This window comes from Macaca thibetana, chromosome 3 (genome assembly GCF_024542745.1).
Source record: "Macaca thibetana thibetana isolate TM-01 chromosome 3, ASM2454274v1, whole genome shotgun sequence".
In the NCBI taxonomy this organism is placed as follows: domain Eukaryota; kingdom Metazoa; phylum Chordata; class Mammalia; order Primates; family Cercopithecidae; genus Macaca; species Macaca thibetana.
The window spans coordinates 34,197,340-34,223,250 of NC_065580.1; the positions used below are offsets into that span (position 1 = coordinate 34,197,340).

General features: G+C 34.2%; 1 protein-coding gene across 9 annotated transcripts in view; it reads left to right on the plus strand.

Annotated features, from left to right (window-relative positions):
- Positions 1 to 25,295, plus strand: part of POT1 (protection of telomeres 1) — a 114,608-nt gene extending 89,313 nt beyond the window's left edge. For all 9 annotated transcript variants that reach the window (XM_050785048.1, XM_050785047.1, XM_050785049.1 and 6 more), the window contains 8 exons: positions 1,244 to 1,300; positions 4,749 to 4,905; positions 6,534 to 6,739; positions 12,262 to 12,397; positions 19,214 to 19,302; positions 21,263 to 21,354; positions 23,196 to 23,301; positions 24,477 to 25,295. In XM_050785048.1, the coding sequence (XP_050641005.1) occupies positions 1,244 to 1,300; positions 4,749 to 4,905; positions 6,534 to 6,739; positions 12,262 to 12,397; positions 19,214 to 19,302; positions 21,263 to 21,354; positions 23,196 to 23,301; positions 24,477 to 24,589 (956 nt within the window). In that variant the 3' untranslated portion in view covers positions 24,590 to 25,295. The remainder of the gene's footprint in view (positions 1 to 1,243; positions 1,301 to 4,748; positions 4,906 to 6,533; positions 6,740 to 12,261; positions 12,398 to 19,213; positions 19,303 to 21,262; positions 21,355 to 23,195; positions 23,302 to 24,476) is intronic.
- The last annotated feature ends 616 nt before the right edge of the window (positions 25,296 to 25,911 follow it).

Below are 25,911 nucleotides of genomic sequence, written 5' to 3' on the forward strand. Positions count from 1 at the left end.
GGTAAAATTAGCAGTGAAATGGACAACTTTCCATTTTATGAACCACTCCATGAGTTTTGACTAATACATAAGCGTGTAACCTAAATCCCTCTAGATTTGCAGTTCTAGAACTTCGAAAAAATTGAATCATGTGTATCCTTTTTTACATACTATATGTTTTTGAGATTTAATCACATTGTTGCATATATCACTAGTTTGTTTCCTTTTTAATGCCACATGATATGTGGTAGACATTTTTTCTTTAGATAGGAATTTCTAGTTGTTATGGCATCATTTGTTTCCTTTTTCCTGTTAGATGACTTCAATGTCTTTGTCAGAAGTCAAGCGAGTATAAATGTGGGCTTATGTCTAGTCTTCCCATTCAATGCTTACTAGTATAGTGTGAAGTATGCATTTTCCCCATACTAAATTTTCAATTATTGCATCACCTTTTGCATTCTCCTTGCATTGCTTTGCTGCTTTAGTAAAAAATCAAAATACAATGTAAATGTGGGTTTATTTCCAGGCTCTCTGTTTAATTTAATTCAGTTGATCTATTTTTCAATCCTCATGCCAGTTCTATGTTGTCTTAAATTACTGTAAGTTTATAGTAAGTCTTAAAGTTATGTACATTGTTCTCCAACTTTGTTCTTATTTTATAAAATGTTATTTAATATTCTAGATTTTCTGCACTTCCACATAAGTGATAGCATCTGCTTTGCAAGTTCTGCAGTAAAGCCTCTGCTGTTTGTTTGTTTGTTGTTGTTGTTTTGAGGCAGAGTCTCGTTCTCTTGCCCAGGCTGTAGTGCAATGGCACAATCTGAGCTCACTGCATCCTTCGCCTCCTGGGTTCAAGCGATTCTCGTGCCTCAGCCTCCTGAGTAGCTGGGATTACAGGCATCTGCACCACACTTGGCTAGTTTCTGTATTTATAGTAGAGAAGGGATTTCACCATGTTGACCAGGCTGGTCTCTAACGCCTGACCTCAAGTGATCCACCCACCTCAGTCTCCTGAAGTGTTGGGATTATAGGCGTGAGCCACTGTGCCCACCCCAGTCTCTGCTATTTTGAAAGGATTATACTGAATCTGCAGATTCATTTGGAGAGAATTGATAACTTAATATTGAGCCTTTTAAATCATGAATGTGACATATCTCACCATTCATTTGTATTGTCTTCAGTTTCTCTCAGCAATGCTCTACTGTTTTCAGTTCTACGTTGAAGTTGTAATGGGCTTAATTCTTTTGCCTTTTCCTTTTTATAGGCTCTGGATCAGTATCATTGTATGAGGTAGAAAGATGTCAACAGCTATCTGCTACAAGTAAGACCATGTATCATTTTTGATATGGGCACAGTAATGAGTGTAATAAAGTCTGCTCTACACTTACCAACTAATCCATTTCTTTCTAATAGTAGAACACGTATCCTTTAAAGCTAAAATATGTCCATATTTAACTTTCTTCTTCTACCATGTGCCATTGGCACAAAACGGAACCCATAAAGATACGAGTCTTTACATTGCATATTTTAAGTCATATATCTCTAACAGACTTAACGTTTAAAACAGATATATATTTTAAGCATTAAATACCTGATGTATTTTAAGTCATGTATCTCTGTTAGAGTTACATGACTTAAAATATGCAATGTAAAGACATGTATCTTTAAACTGTTACACGAAGAGTTATCCTGTCACATGATGCATTAAACAGTGTACCATAAAGGAGCTCCTTGCAATATGCCTCAAAATTTTAATTTAATGTTAGTAATGATAGTGTGTCTATCAAGTACCCTCCTTTTGTTACATCAGCTAATTAATACAATTTTCAGAAAAATATTTTTAAGCACAAATTTATTAAATTTTAATTTCTCAAATTGGAGGAAGAAGATACAAATACGAATGGGAAAAGGATTGATGAATGCTTTTAATGTTGTATTGTAATTGGAGGTGCCATCATGTACTCATGTTTTCCTAGGTAAATACAGAAATAGATGTAGCTGTATGTATGTATGATACATACATATTCACATACATACACACACTTTCATTTATATTATAGGGGGGGGTGTGTGTGTGTGTCAGTATGAATGTGTGTTCATATATACCCTATCTCTCTCTCCATGAAAAGTCATAGAGGCAGCAGCACTCCAGTTGCCATAAGCAAACCTAGTGCACAGATCGTGGTTTATAAATAATATTTTTCTCTAAAGGAATCAGAGCTCCTTGGTGAAACAACAGATTTCAGAACTAGAACAGGGGAATTACAAAATTAGTATGGAGTAACCTTGTAGTACTAGAAAGTAAGGAGGTTCTCAGTTAATGATGAAACTCGTCAAATGGCTTAGGATAGAACATGTCTAATCTGGGAACATTTGAGCATCAAAACAAATAAGATTAATACTAATTGAGTAAAGCAGGAATGCATGAGCCCATGTTGATGATGATAAAGGAAAAATAAAATATATGGGGTTAAGTGGAAATATCTTTCTTAAAGTAGAATAACAAATATGAAAGGAATGATGAAATTAAAAAAAAAAAGTCACCATTTTGTAACCATGATAGTCATTGTTGAGTTAGTTATGAATCTGTGGATTCTAAACTATCAAGATATATGATGAAAAATAAGATATTTACTTGTATATTCTTGTTAAATGCAAGGGGAAAGCGGTAAGTTTTTAGTAGAGAAGTGATTGGACACCACCTTTACCAGGTGAATAAAGTTTAGGTCTACAGTAATAGAAACACTCACTTTGTATGCCCCTTGATGTGCTGCACTGAGAAGCACACAGTATCACGTATGCATTATGCCAGCCAAAAATGCATAAGCTAAACCTGAGCCTGAAGAAGAACCAGACACACACAATTTGGTGTTTATTCTACAGAGTAAATAGCTGTGCAAATATATCAGTGTCGTGAAAGATAAAGAAAAACTGAGGATTTATTTTACATTAAAGAAGTCTAAAGATACATGAGAATAAAATGTAATACATGGTCCAGAATTGGATCTTAGACTTGAAAACAAAATAAATGCTACGAAGAACATTTTGAGGACAATTGTAGAAATTTGAGTAATGTTTGTTAATTTGATTATAGTAATAAATCAGTTAAATGTTCTAATGTTGAAAATTACCTGTAATTATGTCAATAAAATGTCTTATTTTCAAATACATACTGGAGGATTTAGAGAAAAGGAGGCATAATGTCTGGTAGTTATTCTCAAATGATTCAATAATATTTATGTGTTGAGAGACAGGTAAAGACAGACACGGTGACAACGATAAATGTGCAAAAATGTTAACAATTGGTGAATCTTAGTGAAGATTATACAGAAGGTCTTTGTATTGTTTTTACAATTTTCCTTAAGTTTGAAAGCATTTTAAAATGAAAAGTTAAAAACTTTAGGTTAAAATATGAGTTTGAAGCAATTGCTCTTATCACTGTGTAGCAATTTACACTAAATTGATCAGGTCTGCCAATGGTCTTTTTAAAACAATCGCCAGCCGGGCGTGGTGGCTCACGCCTGTAATCCCAGCACTTTGGGAGGCTGAGGCGTGCAGATCACCCGAGGACGGGAGTTCGAAGCCAACCTGACCAGCATGGAGAAACCCTGTCTCTACTTGAAGTGCAAAAATTATCTGGGCGTGGTGGCACATGCCTGTAATCCCAGTTACTTAGGAGGCTGAGGCAGGAGACTCACTTGAACCCGGGAGATAGAGGTTGTGGTGAGCAGAGATCACACCATTGCACTCCAGCCTGGGCAACAAGAGCGAAACTCCATCTCAAAAAAAAAAAAAAAAAAAATCACCACAACAAAATGTTCCACTGTAAACTCTTGGCCGTTTGATCCTTGAAGGAAAACTAATTCAACAAGGATTTCACTGAATTAAAGCTGAAAGGAATTGTCTTTGCCATTGAGGTTAATAAGATTTGTACATCATTTTCATTTTCTAAAACACATGAAAGTGTTAAGCTAGAATGTATAGCAAGCTGTTGCCTTAAGCTAAGGGTCACCAGCAATTTTATACTTTTTTCCAGTAAAAACTGATCACCCAGGCCATCTTTCCACAAGTAGCTGAGGAGACCTCTTGTACCTATTTCCCAGGCAATTGCTCCTAATGCTTTTGTCTGACTTTTTTTTTCCAGTTTGATTCAACTTCCTCTTCCTTTTCCTCTCCCTCATGCTCCACTCTCTCCTTCCAACTCCCCAAACTTCCTCTTCTCTTCTCCACTACTACACCACTCCCATGACAGTTATATCACCCTTAATGTCCTTTCCTATTCTTAATCTGATTTTATAAATGATAGTTCCGTAACTAATTTGAAACATCCAAGAGCCTGCAAATAATATTCAGCAAGTGTGTTTTGTTACATTCTTTTGTGGCAGACACCAATTAGAACTTAAACGGTTGCCTAGCATATTATTTTCTTAGCTAAATAAACCTTGCTTTTTTTCTGTTAGCCAGATTTCCATTAGTCCCATATAAAAATACTTTTTTGAATGCTTATTAGGCAATTAAGTTATTTCTTCCCCCAAATTATCCAGCGTTTATTTAGTACACATTTGTTGAGTGTCTACTGTGTGCCTGGCAGTATGCTAGTGGGTCCTGGATATACATTAGGGAATAAAGACATAACCCTTGCTTTCATGGAGTGACACTTAATAGATCTAAAATTAATTAAATTTTATAGTATATATTTGGTTCAGAAGGATGCATGTCATAAATATGATTCTTGCTATTCTGTTTTAATATATAAAAATTCTTTACAGTACTTACAGATCATCAATATTTGGAGAGGACACCACTGTGTGCCATTTTGAAACAAAAAGCTCCTCAACAATATCGCATCCGAGCAAAATTGAGGTCATATAAGCCCAGAAGACTATTTCAGTCTGTTAAACTTCATTGCCCTAAATGTCATTTACTGTGAGTATTTTCCATAATAAAACAAATGTGCTTTCATATTATTTGTCTATATATGTGCACATATGTATAATTTTGTGTCTTAGGAATAAGTAAATTGTTAATATATTTTGCAAGAGTGGTAAATTTTTTAGGTAAAATGCTAAATTCTTAGAGAATAAATTATTCTGATAGTAATAAAAGTGGTTGCTATTTTAAGATCTAAAATTCAGCTTAGTCACTCTGATAAAGGCAAATGAGAAATAATAAATAATTAATATATTTGGGCAGACTCATTTGTCACAAAAGTATCTTCTTAAATATAAACCTTTATTAACTGAAATTTTTGGAAAGAGTTGTGATTACTTGAAATATCTAATTAAGTGATACAGAGAGCCTTGTTGGTAAACTTCTGTCCTACTTAATAACTAGAATATAATAAATGTAATTTAAATTTTCTTTAGTAATTGAGAATTTCTCAGTGCCTTACTCTGAACATCAGTGATTATATAAATATGTAATAAATGTATATAACTGTTTTGTAATCCTTTTACTACGTAATCAGCTTGAGACATATTCTGAAAATCATTTTTAAAAGCTCCTCATCTTTTTGCAATTTGCTTATTTTTCCTCTGAATATCTAAGATGATGTTTTGGAAAATGTAGATAATTGATGGCTGTATGCATTTGGATGCCATAAATTGAGTTTTCACTGAAATGTGCTACAATATGTATATATATATGTACATCGCCATGTATTTGTGTGCTTATAAATTGTGAGTATCAGTGTTCATTAATATACATATATTTTCCCCTCAAAAATTTGAGTATAATGCTGTTTGAGGAAATTTTTTATTTTAAAATCTCTTTAAATAAAATGTAAGGGAACAGTTTTTACCCATTTGAGCTTGAAATGGTGGTTGGGATTAAAATGTATATATAAGGATTTTAGATAATTCTTCAAGTATTATCAAATTTTGGTTTATTGAATTTTGTAAAATCATACAGCTTTGTAAAATAAAACCACTCTCTGCGATCATTTTTTAAACAAATAAGGACATTATCTCAGAAATTAACAGAAACTATCTAAAGTTACACAGTTAATTGACAACAGAACTAGAATAAAACCATACACTTTTTGATTCCAAATGATGCCATTTCTGCTACATGATACTTAACCATATGACTTCTCAAAATTATTAATTATTAAATAGAATTGGAAATATTATTAGTTTAGAAGTGCCCTTTTCCCTAAGTGTGGTAAGTGGGTATTTAACTGGAGTGAAGACCGGGGGCCACTGTATTTTTTTTCTCCTACTGGGAAATTTAGCATTCCTTACGGAGAAGAAAAAAATTGATACTAGAAATAATTATAAGTGGCTTTGTATCACAAAACCAGGCATGGAAATCACTGGTAATTAATGTAATTATGATTGGGATATACTTACCCACAAAATATCAAATATTTATCTATTGAAAAAAGTTATTTGTTCTGCAAAGTGAATTGTCTCCATAATTTAGATAATTTAAGAAAAAGTAACTGACTCATCTGCATATAAGAATGATACTTTTTAATTTGATTACTTGTTAAATTGAAATCTTTAAGCTTATACCAAAATTGATTTTTGTCATTTCATTGTCAATAATTTTAGGCAAGAAGTTCCACGTGAGGGTGATTTGGATATAATTTTGCAGGATGGTGCAACTAAAACCCCAGATGTCAAGCTTCAAAATACAGCATTATACGATTCAAAAATCTGGACCACTAAAAATCAGAAAGGACGAAAAGTAGCAGTTCATTTTGTGAAAAATAATGGTATTCTCCCACTTTCAAATGAATGTCTACTTTTGATAGAAGGTAAGATGTTTAAGTCACTGTTTTGTTAGAATACTCCTTTTCCATATTTTTCCTAATTATTGTTTAATATATTTTACAGACAACCCAGAACATATAAAGTAAAAATAGTGTTTAAATTTTACAAAATTGAATATATATGTTAACTGGATTCAAATATATATATGCACACGTACATAAATTTATCTTAATTACATTTGAAATTGTACTTCAGACTCAAGTGTTAACATTTAACTATATTGTTGGATTGCATTTTATTTTGTCAATGCTAACATGAGTGTCTAGTTAAGTAATAATAAAAGGCTGATTGCTTATGTACCGTCGCTGTTTTATTGGCCTCTGGATGTCACTGTTGTTTCATAGAAATAGGGTGAAAGTCATCTATTGTATCAAAATCAAAGAAGAGACCATTGAAACAAGTAAAGATAACTTGACGAGTTTTAAATGAAATTTATCATGTTTGTTTTTTCATTTTCATCTAATTTTTATCTAATATTTATCTAAAATATGTACTGTAAATGTTTTCTCATGGCAAGTTTAGAGTTTTTCTTAAGGCTTTTCTTCCCTTGTAACCTTTTCATTATTTTTCTTAAGGCTTTCCTTCCCTTGTAACCTTTTGTAATAGAAGAAAAATACCTTCTTTAATTTGCATTAGAGTAATATTTAGCTTTGTTTTTAATAAATGAGGGAATTCTGTGTAAATTATAGACTTTGAGTGATTATGTGTCATTATAGGTTCATTTTTAACAAATGTACCACTCTGGTGGAGGATGTTGATACTGGAGGAGGCTAGCGTGTATGGTAGCAGGGGTTATGGAAAATCTCTATACCTTCCTCTTAATTTTGCTGTGAACCTGAAACTGCTGCTTAAAAAAAAAATGAAGTCTTAAAAACAAAACCTGGAATGTACAACACGGAGAGTGAATCCTAATATAGACTAGACTTTGAGTGATAATGGGTTTGTTAAGAATGTAAACTGTGGACTTTGAGTGATAATGGTTTGTTACTAATGTAAACTGTGGCCTTTGAGTGATAATGGTTTGTTAGTAATGTAAAGAGTGGATTTTGAGTGATAATGGTTTGTTACTAATGTAAAGTGTGGACTTTGAGTGATAGTGGTTTGTTAAAATAGGTTTCTTGATTGACTAAATTTACCACTCTGGTGCAAGATGTCGATAATGGGGAAGAGACTAGGAGACATAGGGAAACTTTGTACCTTTTGCTTAATTTTGCTATGAACCTAAAACTTCTTTTTAAAAAAGGCTTATTTTTTTAAAAAAATGAGGATGTATGTAGAAGCACTTTGAAATGTAAAAGGAATATAAGAAATGTGAGCTATTTTTATTTTATGTTTCTAAGTATAACCTGAGCCAAGGACTAGGATCTTACTGAAGTATGGCACTATTCTGATTAGGAAGTAACAAAATCAAAAACTGACTTGGACTTAGAGATGAACCAAAGAAAATGATATAAATACAAAGTCATTCTTAGACTTTAAGCACCTACAGTATCATTCACTGATATTCATGCCAAGTTAATGCAGTTGACTCTATTTTATTGTGACCCTAGTTTACATTAGGGTTCACTCGTTTTGCTTTACAGTTCTTTATGCTTTGACAAATGCAGAATACCATGTACCCACCATTAGAGTCTCATACAAAACAGTATCAGTTAATTTCTGTAAAAGGTGTAAGATCTGTGTCCAGATTTTTTTTTGCATGCAGATGTCCAGTTTTCCAGTACCATTTGTTAAAAAGACTGTTCCTTCGCCATTGAATTACCTTTGCTTCTTTGTCAAACCAGTTTATTTTTGTGAATTTGTTTCTGTGTTCTCTGTTCTGTTTTAATCTAGCTATCTGTTATTTTCCCAATATCACACCATTGTTATTTCTAAAGCTATACAGTAATTCTTGAAATTGTGTAGTGTTGGTCCTGCAACTTTCTTTGTCTTCCGTATTGTGTTGGCTATTGTAAATCTTTTGCATTTCCATATAAACTTTATAAGCAGTTTTTCAATATCAAAAAATAACTTGCTGGAATTTTTGTTAAGATTGCCATCTGGGCGCGGTGGCTCACTCCAGTAATCCTAGCACTTTGGGAGGCCAAGGCAGGCAGATCACCTGAGGTTGGGAGTTCGAGACCAGCCTGACCAACATGGATGAAACCCCATCTCTACTAAAAATACAAAATTAGTCCGGCATGGTGGCGCACACCTGTAATCCCAAGTACTCAGGAGGCTGAGGCAGTAGAATAGCTTGAACCCGGGAGGCGGAGGTTGCAGTGAGCCGAGATCGCGCCGTTGCACTCCAGCCTTGGCAACAAGAGCGAAACTTCATCTCAAAAAAAAAAAAAAAAGATTGCCATAAATCTATAAGTCAAGCTGGAGAGGGAGAACTAACATCTTGATATTATTGACAATGAACCTGGACTATCTATGTAGATCTTCTTAGATCTCTTTAGGGTTTTATAGTTTTACTCAGATAAATATTGTAAATCCAACAATATATAGATCACATTTTGTTAGCTTTATACCTCAGTATTTTCTTTTTTGGTGCTAATTATTTAATGTTAAATTCAAACTCCGATTATTTATTGCTTATGTATAGTCAAGCAATTGATTTTTTTTTTTTAGATTAACCTTGTATCCTCTACCGTTAATAATTGCTTATTGTTTCAGGAATTTTTTTGTTGTGATTTCCTGTAAACAAAGACAGTTTATCTCTTCCTTCCTAGTGTGTATACCTTTTGTTTCCTTTTCTCACTGCATTAGATAGGGCTTCCAGTACAATATTGAATAGGAGCAATGAGAGGGAATGTTCTTGCTTTTATCTCAGTCTTAGGTGGAAAGTGTCACCATTAAATGTGATTTTAGCTGTAGCTGTTTTATCGATGTTCTTTGTCAAGTTGAAGAAGCTCCCCAATATTCCTAGTTTGTTGAGAATTTTTGTTATTAATGATGTTGAATTTTATCAAGTGCTTTTCTATTGCATCTATTAATATGATCATACAGTTTTTCTTCTTTAACCTATTAATGTGATAAATTACATTAATTGATTTTGAGGTGTTTAACCAGCCTTGCATACCTAAAATGAATTTCATTTGGTCATGGTGAATAATTATTTTCTTTTTTGATTCAATTTTTAAATACTTTTTGAGTATTTTTGTATGTATTTTCATAAGAGAAGTTGATCTATAGGTTTTCATTCTTGTAATGTATTTGGTTATGTATTAGAATATTGCTGGCCTCATAAGAATTAGGAAACATCCCCTCTACTTCCATTTTCCGGAATACATAGTAGAGAATTGGTATCATTTCTGTGTTTGGGTAGACTTATCTATTGAAACAATCTGAGCCTGGTGACTTTTTTCAAGATGATTATTATTGATTTAATTTCTCTATAGACATAGACCTATTCAGATGATATATTTCTCCTTGTGTGAATTTTGATAGATTATGTCTTTCAAGAAATGGAACCATTTTATCTAAGGTGTCAAACTTGTGGGTATAGAATTGTTTACAATATTTATTATTAACATTATATTTTAAACTGCATACTCTGAAACATAATTTGTATGGAACTCTAATGTCACCAAATCATTTTATTATAATATTTATTATTACCTATAATTTACTGAATAGACTATGTGTCAGGCACTGTACTGCCTACTTTAGTATTTTATCTTTAACTCTCATAACAATCTTCTGTAAGCTAGATGTATCCCCTTTTTAAACAGGTGAGGAAACTGAGACCAAGAGAAAAAGGTGAAGTACTCAAAGGTAAAGACCTAGTAAATGTCAGAAAAAAATTCACACTTAGGCCTTTCTGTCTCCATAGTCCATGTTAAATATTTCTACTGGTTGCAAATAAATTGCTCTCAGGATGTCTCCAGATACAAACCTTAAGAAACCTAGTATGCACGTATATACATGCAAATGTCTTTCTTTGTACTCATTCATTTGTTTAGCACATGTTTATTGAATGCCTACTGTGTGCCAGACACTGATTTAGGCATTAGTGGTAATGTAGCAAACACAACAAAGTATTTCCTTTCATGGACTTTATATTAAGAGGAAATCACTAAAATATTGATAATAATAGTCACTCATGGCTCTAAGTGCTTTACAAATATTAACTCATTTAATCTTTATAATGATCTTACAGAGTAACATTATTCTCAGTTTTACAAATGGGAAAATGTTATACTAGAGTTTAAGTAACTTGACCAAGGTTGTCCAGCTTATTTGCCAGAGCCAAACTCGTGTGAATAGACAGTGTGAATGACTAGATGAGCTCTCACCAGGTTCTTTGAAATAGTATTTTTGAGGAGGAACTCAGAGAGAAGAATTCTCTTTCTCTATAAGAACTATGAGAATAGGTGAATGGTCACCTATTGCAGTTTTGAACAGTAGGCAGGAGTTTCTTTAGCAGGGCTAGGTATCCGTCTCCAGAAGATAGACTAACTTTTGGACTGTGAAACTTTTAAGTAGCATGCTTAGGGAATATTGTTTGGAGTTTTTAAGCATGCATAATGAGGGTTTCTGTCTAACTGCAATATGACATAGCAGAACTGTGGCTTCCAGTAACAAAGAGCTTGGGGGAAGGAGGATGGGAACAGGGCAAGTTAAAATGCCACAGAGCTCAACCATTCTTGCCAAAATTCAGCCCTTTTTCTGGAGCAAACACTCCTTGGATTGTTGAAGGCCTCTGGTAATTTCCAGAGTTCTAAAAAAGGTTTTACAGTTTTTGCCGATATTCTTAACTGCTGTTACAGTCAAGTGTCTTTGGATGTCCTCACTCTGCTATGCCAGAAGTGCTTCTCCTTTATAATTGAATGTTGACATTACAAATTCTACCCAAATTTTAGGAAATACACAGAGGTATTTTTTTAAATCCTATTCATTTTGCCTGGAGAGAGGAAGCATTATAAGCTAAGTAAAAAGGACACTGCCTTCTAATAATGGCATGCCACCAGGCAATACTTCTCCGCCAGCTTGGTCATTTGAATGCTTCCTTTGTCATAGAATTAAGTGTGATAATATTCTCAGGAAAAATGAACAAATTTTATATGTGAATTCATATTACATGAACCACTCATATCTATATTTAAATGAAATATTGACCGGAAAATTGAGATTTAAACTCTAAATTTGCCCAGATATTAATTAGTATATAGCAAATTAGTGAGAATCTGATCATAACCTGGCTTTTAGCTTATATTCCCTCTTTTGGTTATTTGAACCAACGTGTTCCTGGCATAAAAAGCAATTTGTTTAAATTTAAGAAATTAGTTAAAATTTCACAAGCTTTATATTTTACCCGAGTCTCAGCATTTTTGTGGATTGATTTTTTTAATCAATATATAGGATTGTACATTTACAAATTAATATTTTTCACATACATTTATTGTCTTTTTCTGTCCATTCCTTTAGTCTTTTATTATACCTCACATGTTGTTTAATAGGACTGTACATTTGTCTACATTTTATTTGCACTACTTGAAGGATTTATTTATTCTCTTAACAGGAGGTACACTCAGTGAAATTTGCAAACTCTCGAACAAGTTTAATAGTGTAATTCCTGTGAGATCTGGCCACGAAGACCTGGAACTTTTGGATCTTTCAGCACCATTTCTTATACAAGGAACAATACATCACTATGGGTATGTTTTTTGTTTTGTTTTGTTTTGTTTTGTTTATTATACTTTTAAGTTCTGGGGTCATGTACAGAACATGCAGATTTGTTACATAGATATATACGTGCCATGGTAGTTTGCTGCACCCATCAACCCATCACCTACATTAGGCATTTCTCCTAATGCTGTCCTTCCCCTAGCCTCCCACCCCGTGACAGGCCCTGATGTGTGATGTTCCCCTCCCTGTCTCCATGTGTTCTCACTATTAAACTCCCACTTATGAGTGAGAATATGCGGTGTTTGGTTTTCTGTTCTTGTGTTAGTTTGCTGAGAATGATGGTTTCCGGCTTCATCCATATGCCCGGCAAGGACATGAACTCATCCTTTTTTTGGCTGCATAGTATTTCATGGTGTATATGTGCCACATTTTCTTAATCCAGTCTATCACTGATGGACATTTGGGTTAGTTACAAGTGTTTGCTATTGTGAATAGTGCTGCAGTAAACATACGTGTGCATGTGTCTTTATAGTAGAATGATTTATAATCCTTTGGGTATATACCCAGTAATGGGATTGCTGGATCAAATGGTATTTCTAGTTCTAGATCCTTGAGGAGTTGCCACACTGTTTTCCACAATGACTGAACTAATTTACACTCCCACCAACAGTGTAAAAGCATTCCGTTTCTCCACATTTTCTCCAGCATCTGTTGTTTCCTGACTTTTTAATGATTGCTATTCTAGCTGGCGTGAGATGGTATCTCATTGTGGTTTTCATTTGCATTTCTCTAATGACCAGTGATGATGAGCTTTTTTTCGTATATTTGTTGACTGCATAAATGTCTCCTTTTAAGAAGTGTCTATTCATATCCTTTGCCCACTTTTTGATGGGGTCATTTGTTTTTTTCTTGTAAATTTGTCTAAGTTCTTTGTAGATTCTAGATATTAGCCCTTTGTCAGATGGATTGCAAAAATTTCCTCGCATTCTATAGGTTGCCTGTTTACTCTGATGATAGTTTCTTTTGCCATTCAGGAGCTCTTTAGTTTAATTAGGTCCCATTTGTCTATTTTGGCTTTTGTTGCCATTGCTTTTGGTGTTTTAGACATGAAGTCTTTGCCCATGCCTATGTCCTGAATGGTATTGCGCAGGTTTTCTTCTAGGATTTTATGGTTTTAGATCTTACATTTAAGTCTTTAATCCATCTTGAATTGATTTTTGTATAAGGTGTGAGGAAGGGGTCCAGATTCAGTTTTCTGCATATGGCTAGCCAGTTTTCCAAACACCACTTTATTAAATAGGGAATCCTTTCCCCACTGCTTGTTTTTTTCAGGTTTGTCAAAGATCAGATGGTTGTAGATATGTGGTAGTGTTTTCAACTGAGAAAAATTTTGGAATTAAAAACTCTGTAAGAGTAATTTTTATTCTTTTATTTCATTGGTGACTATTCAACAGAAACTTACAGTATATCAACTTATATGTATAGGTTTTTCTGGCATATATCTGTTGTTTCGATAAGCATATATAGTGAGAGTACACACAATGTGTGAGGCATAAGGCTGCCGTCTTTTTAATTCCTCAGCCAGAGGCTGGTACTCACTTGTTTTCTTTAACAGTGAGGATTTAGATACCAGTTACAGAGAAAAATTCAGAGCTGCAAACCTGGTAAAAATTAAGTGATTGAATTTCAGAATTTCTGAGCCACTAAATCACAAATTTGCTGCCACTGATAATTGGAATATAAAAGAATTCATTCGAGCTATAAACAGATTTCTACATTTAGGAGGGGATTAGGGATAAAATCTCCTCTACTGCTTGATGAAACAATGACCCTGGACATATTCTAATTTGAGAAACCTTGGATTATAGCATATATTTTATCATCCTCTTTCTTTCCGACTTCTAAATTTGTAGCAATCATTAGTCATTGTCATAATGTGCAAATCCTGATTGAAAAATTATATACTAGCTGAAAAATATTATACTGTAAGCATGATACCTCCCTAATTGTGTGGTAAAGTCACTATTAGGCATTGCCCTATGTTCTTCCAACATATCATAAGATTTTAGCCATAAAGCGAAACTGTATACCACTGACTTAAATTTCTGTGTTGTTGCTGTTTTTACTCTGATATACTCAGTGTCTAATTCCTTCTCTCATTAGTCTTATGATCTGAGAGTCTGTCTTTTTTGAAAATAAAGTGATTTTTAATTAAACCAATTAATTAAAAAATTAAAACTCATAAAATTCTGTTTTTCTTGTATAATAAATCACTGAGCTTTATCTTTTTGCATGCAGATCCTCACTCACTAGCTTTTGTTCTTTCCCCTTTCTCTCTATTTTGCCTTCCCAGTACTGGGCACCATGACGAGTCTAAACCAGGAAAGGAAATATTCATTTTAAACTCTGAAATACTACTTCTTCTTTCACTAAAAGTCTCAACAATTTTACCCTAATATTGCAGGATCTGGCCAGCAGCCCACAATGCAACAGGGCTGTCTCTTTGTTCCCAGGAGGATCGGCAGGTGGAGAAATAATAGACACACACGAGATAGTGAAAGCTGGGTCCAGGGGGAGTCACCACCTTCTGGTCCCACGGTGCCAACAATGCAATATGCCAGCATTTATTATTAAGTTTAGTCAGGGCAGGGGTAGGTTAGTGAGGGATTTAGGGTCGTTTGATTATGAGGTGAGATGGTCACATGGGGATGAAGTAATTCTTTAACATCTGTAATAGAAGTACAGTATATAGAGATAAGAATTTACAACATAGTGTGTACATCAGTAATTTCTAACAGAGCCTTAAAACAGGAACAGCGGTAACAGTTGCAGCGAAAGGTGGTTACAAACAATTCATAGAAACAGGACGTGAAGTTAGACAACTGGTTAGACCAGAAATTCTTAGAAGGGAGTATGAACCCTAAGGAGGCCTAGAAGCGCCGCAGCAAGATGAGGGCATTTATAGCCCTATCTTATCCATATGGACAGGCACCCCCCCATGCGTCCGATTATAGGCTTCCCACAAGGGTCACATTCCATTCCCAGAGCTATGAACATCTGCTTTTCTGGGATAGGAATCTTGGTGATGTGAAACCTTCCTGACTGCACGTTCATTCATAGGCTCTCTGCAGGGGGAAGCACATCACACGCTGTTGGCTGATTCTGGCAGTCCAACCCCTGGCATTGTCTTTACACAATCCTGCATGCAATTTTGTATTTATAGTAATCAGGAGCATTTCATCTTTTATTCCGTAGCAATAGTTTCAGGGTGTCTCCCTACATCTCCACCTTTTCTCTGATTTAAATGAACCATAGCAATCTATTCCATAGCAATAGTTTCAGGAGGTCTCCCTACACCTTAAGGCCCCTTCCATTTTTTTTTTTTTTCTTTTGAGATGGAGTTTTGTTCTATTGCCCAGGCTGCAGTGCAGTGGCATGATCTCGACTCACTGCAACCTCTGCCTCCCAGGTTCAAGCGATTCTCGTGTCTCAGCCCCCTGAGTAGCTGGGACTACAGGCACGCACCACTAACACCCAGCTGATTTTTTTGTATTTTTATTAGAAACAAGGTTTCACCATGTTGGCCAAGCTGGTCTTGACCTCCTGACCTTAGGTGATCCGCCCACCTCGGCTTCCCAAAGTGCTGGGATTACAGGCGTGAGCCACTGCGCCCAACCAAGGCTGTCGACTTTTTTACTAGTTGCTTCAAAACTAAGGCACATGTTGTTCACACTCCAGATTTTAAGACATTTTTACATTTTTTATTACTTGAGTTTCATCATCAAAAACCAGTATATCTTTTAATTGATTCTTATTTTTATTTTGGGGTTATGAAATAATTTCAACTTATAGAAAAATATAAAAAGTAACATCACAACAATTATGTATCCACCATTTAGATTTAACAAATCTTAACGTTTTAACATTTCAGACCCTTTTTCTTTTCTTTTCTTTTTTTTTTTTTTTTTTTTTTTGAGACAGAGTGTCACTCAGACACCCAGGCTGCAGTGGCATGATTTCAGCTCATTGTAACCTTGACATCCTGGACTCAAGCAATCCTCCCACCTCAGCCTCCCAAGTAGCTGGGGCTACAGGTGCACACCACCACACCTGGCTAATTTTTGTATTTTTTGTAGAGATGGGGTTTTGCCATGTTGCCCAGGCTGGTCTTGAACTCTGGAGTTTAAGCAGTCCACCTGCCTTGGCCTCCAAACTTTTATTTTTAAGAAATTAAATGTTACAGAGAAGTAGTATAACCCCATATCAATCCCTTCGCTAACTCTTTTTTTCTCAGAGGTAGCTACTTTTCCAAAATTGTATGAAATCCTACTCATCAGTGTTTTTATGCCTTCATTATATGTGTGAATTCTTAAGCAGTGTGGTGTATTTTTCGTTTTTTTAATTTATATAAACTGTTTCATACTATGCCAAGCCTTTTGAAGCTTGCTTTTTTTGATTCATTATTATTTTCAAGATTTACCCCTATTGATGCATGTAGATTTAGATTATTTAACGTCTATGGAGTATGTTATGAAGTATCAGAATTTATTAGCCTATTTTCCTATTAATGGATATGTGTTTTTTGTTTCATTTACAGACTGTACTGAAGTCACATTATATGTTTTCTTGTGTATTTCTCTTGTCATAAAATGAGTTCAGTGGGTCATAACCAGTTTTTTTTTTTAATTATATGATGTGGTTGTAGTAAGAAATAGAATGAGAGGGAATGGATAATAGAGAACATTTTACATAGTAAGGGTCATTGTTGTTCCCTAAACTTTCATTTCAATTGTATGTGTATGTATGTATTACTAAGATACGATATTAAATGAATTTCTTACTGTGAGTCCTTAAAAAAATGTTTGAAAGTTACTCCTAAGGTGTTTACCTGGAATTAGAATTACTGGATTGTAAGTTTTGCTTTATGGGAAAAATACCAAGTTGTTCTTCCCATGGTTTTAACAATGTATGGTCCCATCAGTGATTAATAAAATTTTACTTTCTACCAAGTTCTACCAAGTTCACTCCAACACTTGGTATTAGTCTATTTCTGTCTGATACTTGGCATTAGTCTAACTTGTAACTTTCCAGTGAGCATCAGATGGTATCCATGATGTTTTCGTTTGTATTTCCTAGATGTCTAGTGTGTTTAAGCAGCCCCCATGTTTATCAACTACGTAGGTTTCCTACTCTGTGAATTCCATGTTCACATCTTTTGCCTGTTTTTCTGTGTGGTTACTGATTTCTTTTTTGGTTCATGTGTGAGCACACATACATGTAATTGATTGTAAGGTTTCTTTCCATGTTAGAGATACTAATCTTTTGTCAGTTTCATCCATACTTTGAATGTATTCCATGCCTTTTTAACTTTACAGTTTCTTGTGTTTTATAGGTTTTTTAAAATTTTTGTTTGGTAATTGCTTTATAGCTTACTCTCATCCCTTTGCTTTCAAGTTTGTGGCATTCTGTTTTGTATGTCACTCATACATAAAAGCTTATGGCTAAATTTTAGTTTTAATAGTTGAGTTTAAATATATTCTTAAGTTATTGATATATTTAGTTTATGTTTCTAATTTTTTCTGTTTCCCCTTTCGCTGCTTTGGAAGTAAGTAGTTCTGTATTTAATTTTCACTTAATATCCTTAATTTTTATACTATACTTACTTTAATAATGTCTAATGCTAATCAATATCCTAGTCTTTTTCTTAGGCAATAATATTCTTTCATTAAATTAACATCTTTTGTTAGAAAAGAAACATCTATTTGTTTCATGAGTAGAAGGGGATAAGATGCAATATGGTTACCCTCTTGTTTTCCTCAAAGTGCAAATGAGAACAAACGTGCATGTACCTTTTAAACTTTTATTTTTATTCAAGTATATCTTTTCAAGTATATTTTCTTAACATCTCATAAATATTATGATGATGCATAATAAAAAATAAATTACTCATATTTAAAATACATTGGTATTCAAGTAAAGCAAAATACCTGTACTACACAATGCACAACTTTAGTGTATTGTGTAGTCTTAGACTTACATACATTTCAAAAGTTAACTATGGAATTAGGCATCATAAACTACAGAGCTCTGGATATGTGCTTACTAAAAATATTCATTATCTAGAATCTTGCATGTTCTGACTGTTTAGTAATTTTTATCTATATGCCATATTTATTAACACTTTGAATTTATTAAGATATTACTTACAGAGGCCGGGCATGGTGGCTCACGCCTGTAATCCCAGTATTTTGGGAGGCCAAGGCAGGCAGATGGCTTGAGCTCAGAAGTTCAAGACCAGCCTAGGCATTGTGGCAAGATATGTCTCTACAAAATTACAAAAATTACCCAGTCATAGTGGTGTGCAGCTGTGGTTCTAGCTACTTGGAAGGCTGAGGTGGGAGACTCACTTGAGCCCAGGAGGCAGAGGTGGCAGTGCCTGGGTGACAGACTGAGACCTTATCTTTAAAAAAAAAAAAAAAAATTGCTCATAGAATCAGAGAATTCTTAGAGATGATCATTTTCTTCAACTTTTCATTTTAACAAATAAGGAAATTGAGAGCAAAATTAATTAATGATTTGGACCTGGAACCCAGCACCCTGTTCTCAATTTAGAGTTGTTTATTCTGAATCTTATACTGCCTTTTTTATTGCCTTTATGTAACAAGCTTACTCCTTCATAATACTCTTGTGAAACAAGCAAGCACATTACAATATAGGGGATGCAGTATTCTTCTGTTTAATAATTTATATTTTAAAACTACACGTTTGAGCAGTAAAAAGTTATAACAATTAAACAAGCTAAATTGTTTTTAAATATTTATGGTTCTTTCTTTTATAAATTTCAGATGTAAGCAGTGTTCTAGTTTGAGATCCATACAAAATCTAAATTCGTTGGTCGATAAAACATCGTGGATTCCTTCTTCTGTGGCAGAAGGTTAGCTAAATTTCCATGCCCTGCAATTTTAACTGTTTGTGTATAAGGTTATTCCACCTGTTTATATTTCAGTATACCTGAAAGTATACCTATTCCTTCTTTATATACCTATTCCTTCTTCTGTAAGATAAACAGACTTTGTAAAATTAAAGATATCTGCCAAGCCTTTCTTTAGTCTATATTTATTCAAGCAGGCACCATCACATTTGTTTGTACTTTCCCCTGTGCCTTACTATTTTGTTTTTCCTCCTCAGTAAGCATTCCACTTTACTAGTGCTCTTCTCAGAATTTGCCATTCAGAGCTGGACATTGTGCTGCAGATGTTGTTTGACCAGTTCAGAACAGAGTGAAATTATTTTTTACCTAAAATTGGACACTCCACTTCTACTAGCCTGAAATGTCATTGTATAGCTATTTACTTGTACACTTGGTTTTGTTTTCTTTCCTTTTTAATACAGCTATCTCATGTTTTATTTGTGGTACGTTGAAATCCTGGGTTCTTGTCATATTAACTTCTTGAACTTGGTCTCCTCATTCTATTCTTACATTGTAATTTTTTTTTTCCTGTCACATGAGCTTCTTGAACTTGGTCTCTTCATTCTATTCTTAATGTAATATTTTTGTTTTTATGGTTCCTGGGAGTAGTTACTAAGTTCATCTTTCTTAGTTTTAGTTCACAGTTTTAATCTATTGAGACCTTTTGAAGCCTAAAAAATCAGTTCCCCTGTAGTAATGTCTTTTGTATGCCCTAGTTCATGTCTGTATGTCCTAATTTATTCTTACTTGCCCTCTTAATTAGTCCTACTATTTAAATATGGGTTCCACAGATAGAAGCTAATAAAACGTTCTATAAATTGAGTATCTTCATTACCAAACAAGAAGATGTTTATCTTAACCTGTGAATTTTCATGTTACCCAGTATCTCTAATTTCTTATTTCTTCCTCATCTTACCAAATTATTAAATCTCAGATTCTGACATTCTTGTCCATTCAACTAGATGATATCCCTTTTTTCTTTTTTAAAATTACAAATTATTCCCCTAGCTTATAATGGAGAGAGGCATGCTAAAACAGTATTTAACTGCATGCTATTTTTTAGAACATTCTGTATTTTAATTTTATCTTTCATAAAACTAACATGCAATGAGTTACATTTCATGAATCACTTTTTGTGGTTTCTGTGGAGGTTATCAACTGTTTTATTTATTTATTTATTTATTTTATTTATTTATTTTGAGACACAGCCTTACTCTGTCGACCAGGCTGGAATGCAGTGGTGCAGTCTCCACTCACTGCAACCTCCGCCTCCCAGGTTCAAGCATTTCTCATGCCTCATCCTGCAGAGGAGCTGGGATTACAGGTGTATGTTACTGTGCCTTACTATTTTTTTGGTATTTTTAGTAGAGACAGGGTTTCGTCATGTTGACCAGGCTGATCTTGAACTCCTGTCAGGTGATCTATCCACCTCAGCCTCCCAAAGTGCTGGGAGTACAGGTGTGAGAGTGTCAACTCTTTTTAAATATACATTAATATTTAATCGAAAAAGATTAAATTGTTTATCATAAGATATTCTCCCTAAGTAGGTATAGTGAAATGTTCCAAAATGAATCTGCTAAATGAGCTTAATTATAGGTTGAGTATCTGTGGAGTTAAAAACACAAACTGTTTGTCCTCTGCTCTGACACCACAGCAATCAGCACAGGAGACTTATGTGACCAAAACGCATAGGGGTTTTTACCCACACACCAAGCAGGCAGTCCCTCAGCAGATGCCAGCTGGGTGTCCTCCAGTTCAGTTCTGACACTGTCTACCTGGAGATAATGCCAAGTTTTTCTTTGTATCTTGAGTTATTTTAGTAAATAAAATTTACAGGTCTATACTATCATAAAACAATTCCAACTTTACCTGGATAATAAGGAATAGCAGACTCATATGGTTTGATCTTTTTTTCCTTCACTAGTACTGGGTATTGTACCCCTCCAATATGTGTTTGTTATGACGTTTACACTTGATGATGGAACAGGAGTACTAGAAGCCTATCTCATGGATTCTGTAAGTATCAGAGGTAGTAAAGATATTTTTAATTAAAACATAATATTTAAAAAAATTGAATGCGTGTATTCATACCTGCTTTATTCCTAAAAGGACTTAAGGCAACTTAAAAATATAAGTAAAATGTGAGCACATAAATTTTGAATCATCTGTGTATGTATCTCTTTTTTTATTTGACACTAAATCTTAACAGTTGAATAGTGGAAAATTAAGGAACAGGGATTTAAAGAGTCATTTCCTATACCACAGCCAAAATGCAGAGATACGGCTACACTATGGAAGCATTATTTGTAATCAACATTTTGTCGTACTTCTGTTTGTTTGTTCTTTGAGATGGAGTCTTGCTCTGTCGCCCAGGCTGGAGTGTAGTGGCACGATCTCGGCTCACTGCAACCTCCGCCTCCCGGGTTCAAGGAGTTCTCTGCCTCAGCCTCCCATGGCTGGGACTACAGCTATGCGCCACCATGCCTGGCTAATTTTTGTATTTTTAGTAGAGACAGGGTTTCACCCTCTTGGCCAGGCTGGTCTTGAACTCCTGACCTTGCGATCCACCCGCCTTGGCCTCCCAAAGTGCTGGGATTACAGGCGTGAGCCTCCACGCCCGGCCTTGATCATACTTTTTAAACCTCCACATTTTATATTAGAGGAAATGAAGTTACTTTGACAGGGAAGATAAATATTATTGTATAAAGTTTTCAGGCAGTCTACAAAAATCTTCCTCATTTCTGACAATAATTGCAATTGGAAGTCCCCAAGGCCACTCTTAGATTTGATAATTCACAAGACTCCTAGAACTAACTGAAAACTATTATACTGACAGTTACAGATTATTACAGCTAACAGATGTACATTAAAATCAGATAATGAAAGAAATGTACAGGACAGAGTTCAGGAAAGTTCCAGACACGGAGCTTATGGTTGTCCTCTCCCCATAGAGTTGTGGACTGTTACTTTACCTGCAACAGTGTGTAGCAATATACATAATACATTGCCAGATAGGGAAGCTCTGCTAAAAGATTTTAGTGGGACTCTGTCATGTAGGTATGGTTGACTGCCCATATGGCTGATCACAGTCTTCAGCCCCTCTTGAGATCAACATGATACCACATGCTCCAAACTTCCCACTCTACATCATATTGTTAAACTCTTCATAGTGACCCAAGGCTACCAGGCAAAAATGCTTCTATCAAGTGTGACATGGAAAGGGCTTAGAGATTACGTTCCACAAGCTAAGGTCAAAGCCCAGACCTCTCTTAGGGTAAAGTTAAAATGTTTACTACATGGATTGGAAAAGAGCTGAGGTGTAGTTGAGAGGAGAATTTTTCTCCCACCTACACAGTTCATTTAACCTTTCATTAAATATTTAATGAGCACCTGCTGTGTACTAGGCACTATCCTATGTGATGGAGAGACAGCAGTGAACAAAGTAAGCAAAATTCCTTCCTTCTTGAAACTTATAACCTGATAGGGGAGAGAAAAATTAAATAACTATATAATACATATACTATATGTTATATTCATTTAAGCTTAGCACAAGATGTTTTTTCTATACATAAAGAGAATAGTTAGCCTCTTTGTTTTAAAATCATTATTACCATCATCATTATTAAATCAGAGCGATTTACTTGATTGTGTATATCTCAAAGCTGTTTTAAGATTAAAGTAGCAAATAAGATTTTGGAGTCGAGACCAGCATTCTAGTTTATGAATTCTACAGTCTTGATAGAGGGAAGCTGTCTAGATTATCTTTTAATTGGACAATATTGAAATATGTGTTAATAATAACAACATTAAAATGATTATTTCCTTTTTTTTTTTTCCTCTCATGAAACATTTTTAAGGACAAATTCTTCCAGATCCCAGCATCAGAAGTTCTAATGGATGATGACCTTCAGAAAAGTATGGATATGATCATGGATATGTTTTGTCCTCCAGGAATAAAAATTGGTAGGCAAGAATATTTTAACAGTCCCACACATCTTTTACTTGAGATAGCGCTAGCATATATGTACTCTGTGGACTTTTAGAAGTCTGAAAGCTTTGCTTCAAATGAATTACGAAGTAGTGACTGATTACTGTATGATCAACCTTTGATGAAGAGAGTGGCAAGGATAAAATAGTTATGAATCAAAATTCTTGCAGTCAAAAGATTTTAAAAATATTTTAAAATATAGGAAAGGGGGGTAGCTTTGATCACAAGCACATTTGACATTGTCATGCTACAAGCATTTTAGTTGAAATTAGACCAAAAGTGATAAATTGTTGGCAGTAAACATTTTCTGTAACAAACTCCAATTATCCAATTTAATTCAGGGATGAATTTTTTAATTTAGTGTTAACTAGTTTCACATTTTACAAGCTTTTGTTTTACCAATTTTTTATGAGCTTTGTTTTCTGAATAAACATTTGATTAATAAACTAGATCCTCCTCATTTCAAATTGTACTGCTTATACCTACTGCTACTGAATTTTCCTTCTGTGACCATATTTGTGCTTATGTTGAAACTTGCAGATCTAAGTTATATTAAGACAATTTGATTTTTCTCACAGTTTTTTATTGTGGGAAATTTTACGAGCTGCAGATTTAGCAGCTGGTTTAATTTTTATATATTATTTTAAATCAGGCTTTACTCTTCCTGGTCAATCTTTGCATCTTATAATAGTTACATAATGATAGAAATTTGTGTTGATCTGTAACAAAGTTTAACTTGAATACCTTTATTTGTTGTCAGTTTTAATTTGTGTTAGCTGTTTGGATTCTTTTGGATAGATTTCTAGAAGTAAATCTTTATATCCAAAAGCATGGGTCTGGTAGACCCATTTTAACCACTATTTTAGATTTTTAAAATATATACTAACCATTTTGAAACCCAAGGTGCAATCACTGTTACCTGTTTGTGACAAAAAATTCAGATTAGTCACAATTGCTCCAAAACAATAACATGAATCTAGTGTGTATTTTGGAGAGAGAATAATGTTAAATTTGGAAGGGACGTTTACTTACTTTTCAAGCCAAAATAAATGTTAATTTTTCTAGCTCAGTGGTAAGCTTAGGTACCTATTTCAGAGTTATTTATTTTGTTTTAATGGTTAAATACCTTTTTTTGTTTTTGTTTTTGTAGATGCATATCCGTGGTTGGAATGCTTCATCAAGTCATACAATGTCACAAATGGAACGGACAATCAAATTTGCTATCAGATTTTTGACACCACAGTTGCAGAAGATGTAATCTAATATTGCCATCCAATTTAGCATACATAAAATGTTGCCACTCACCATCCCGGTTTGAGCTTCTTTTCCTGCCCTGAGTTTTGTATCAGCAATGTTGATGATTTTAGCATGGGTATGGGATTAGAAAATGTCCTTTCTTTAAATCTCTTGGCTTTTACTGGGTGCAAGGTAAATAATGGCTGTAGATTTTATTTTGCTTTCTGTTTTGCTTTTGCACAAACAGACCTGCTTTTAACAAGTACTGCTGAGATAAGTGTTTGTCTGATCAAGCTAAAGTGTACTTTAAGTAGAAATGGCAAAGTTGCTTTGTTAGGGTGCTGATACTGATGATTTTATGATAAATTCAGTTCTTTAAACATGTAATACATGATTTGATTGCTTGTTTCTCTCCAGGATAGTAGAGATTTCTCTATTTCACCTCAACCTAATAAAGTGGTCAGATTTATAATGTTAATGACTTAATATGATCCTTTTCTAATAGTCTCCTGTAAAATATGCCAGTATTACAACTTACAACTGATTGAATGAGATGTTAACTTAGTAAAATAATTTGATTTTTACCTGACAGTGTTTGTCAAAGTTAAAATCATGAATATTCAATTTTATACAAACATTTAATATGTGTATAGATTTGTATTTGTTATTTGCCAAAGACAGAAATAAATTACCTGGTTTAATATTAGTGAAGAATAAATAAGTGCACACATTTCAACTGTTTCATTTATTTGCCCTAAGTTGAGCCAAAAAATGATATGAGGCAAAGAATCAAAGCAGGTGTGACAATACAGCAGATGTTTAGGGCTGTCTACATCCCAGGTACTGTGCTAAGCACTAAACATGTATTTGATCCTCACAGCAACCCATTTTTCTGATAAGAAATCTGAGGCTTGATTGATAAGCTAAGTTCACACAGTTTTTAAATGCTAGAGTCTGCCTTAATTCACATAATCTCTATTCAGAGCCTGTACTCTTAACCACTCAGGGATTCTGGAACAGAAGCTAACAGTTTTCTGCAATGAGTCTTTGACTTAAATATCTGAAATAACATTGGAAATAGATTATAAGAGGAATCAGTTTTTTTTCTATACTTTCAAAATACTTTTAACATCTTATTGTCAAAAAAGGATTGGATAACTGATTTTCTTTGCTCATAATAACTCTAAATTCTAGTTCCTGAGTATATTAACACATCTGTATACCTAACTACCAATGTCCCCCATCATCGACTAATCAGCTTATTTGAGACAATGAGAAAGACTGATTTTATTTTCAGGAATATAGACTCGGTTCAAAACATTTTCAGGAAAAATATTTTAAAACCCTAC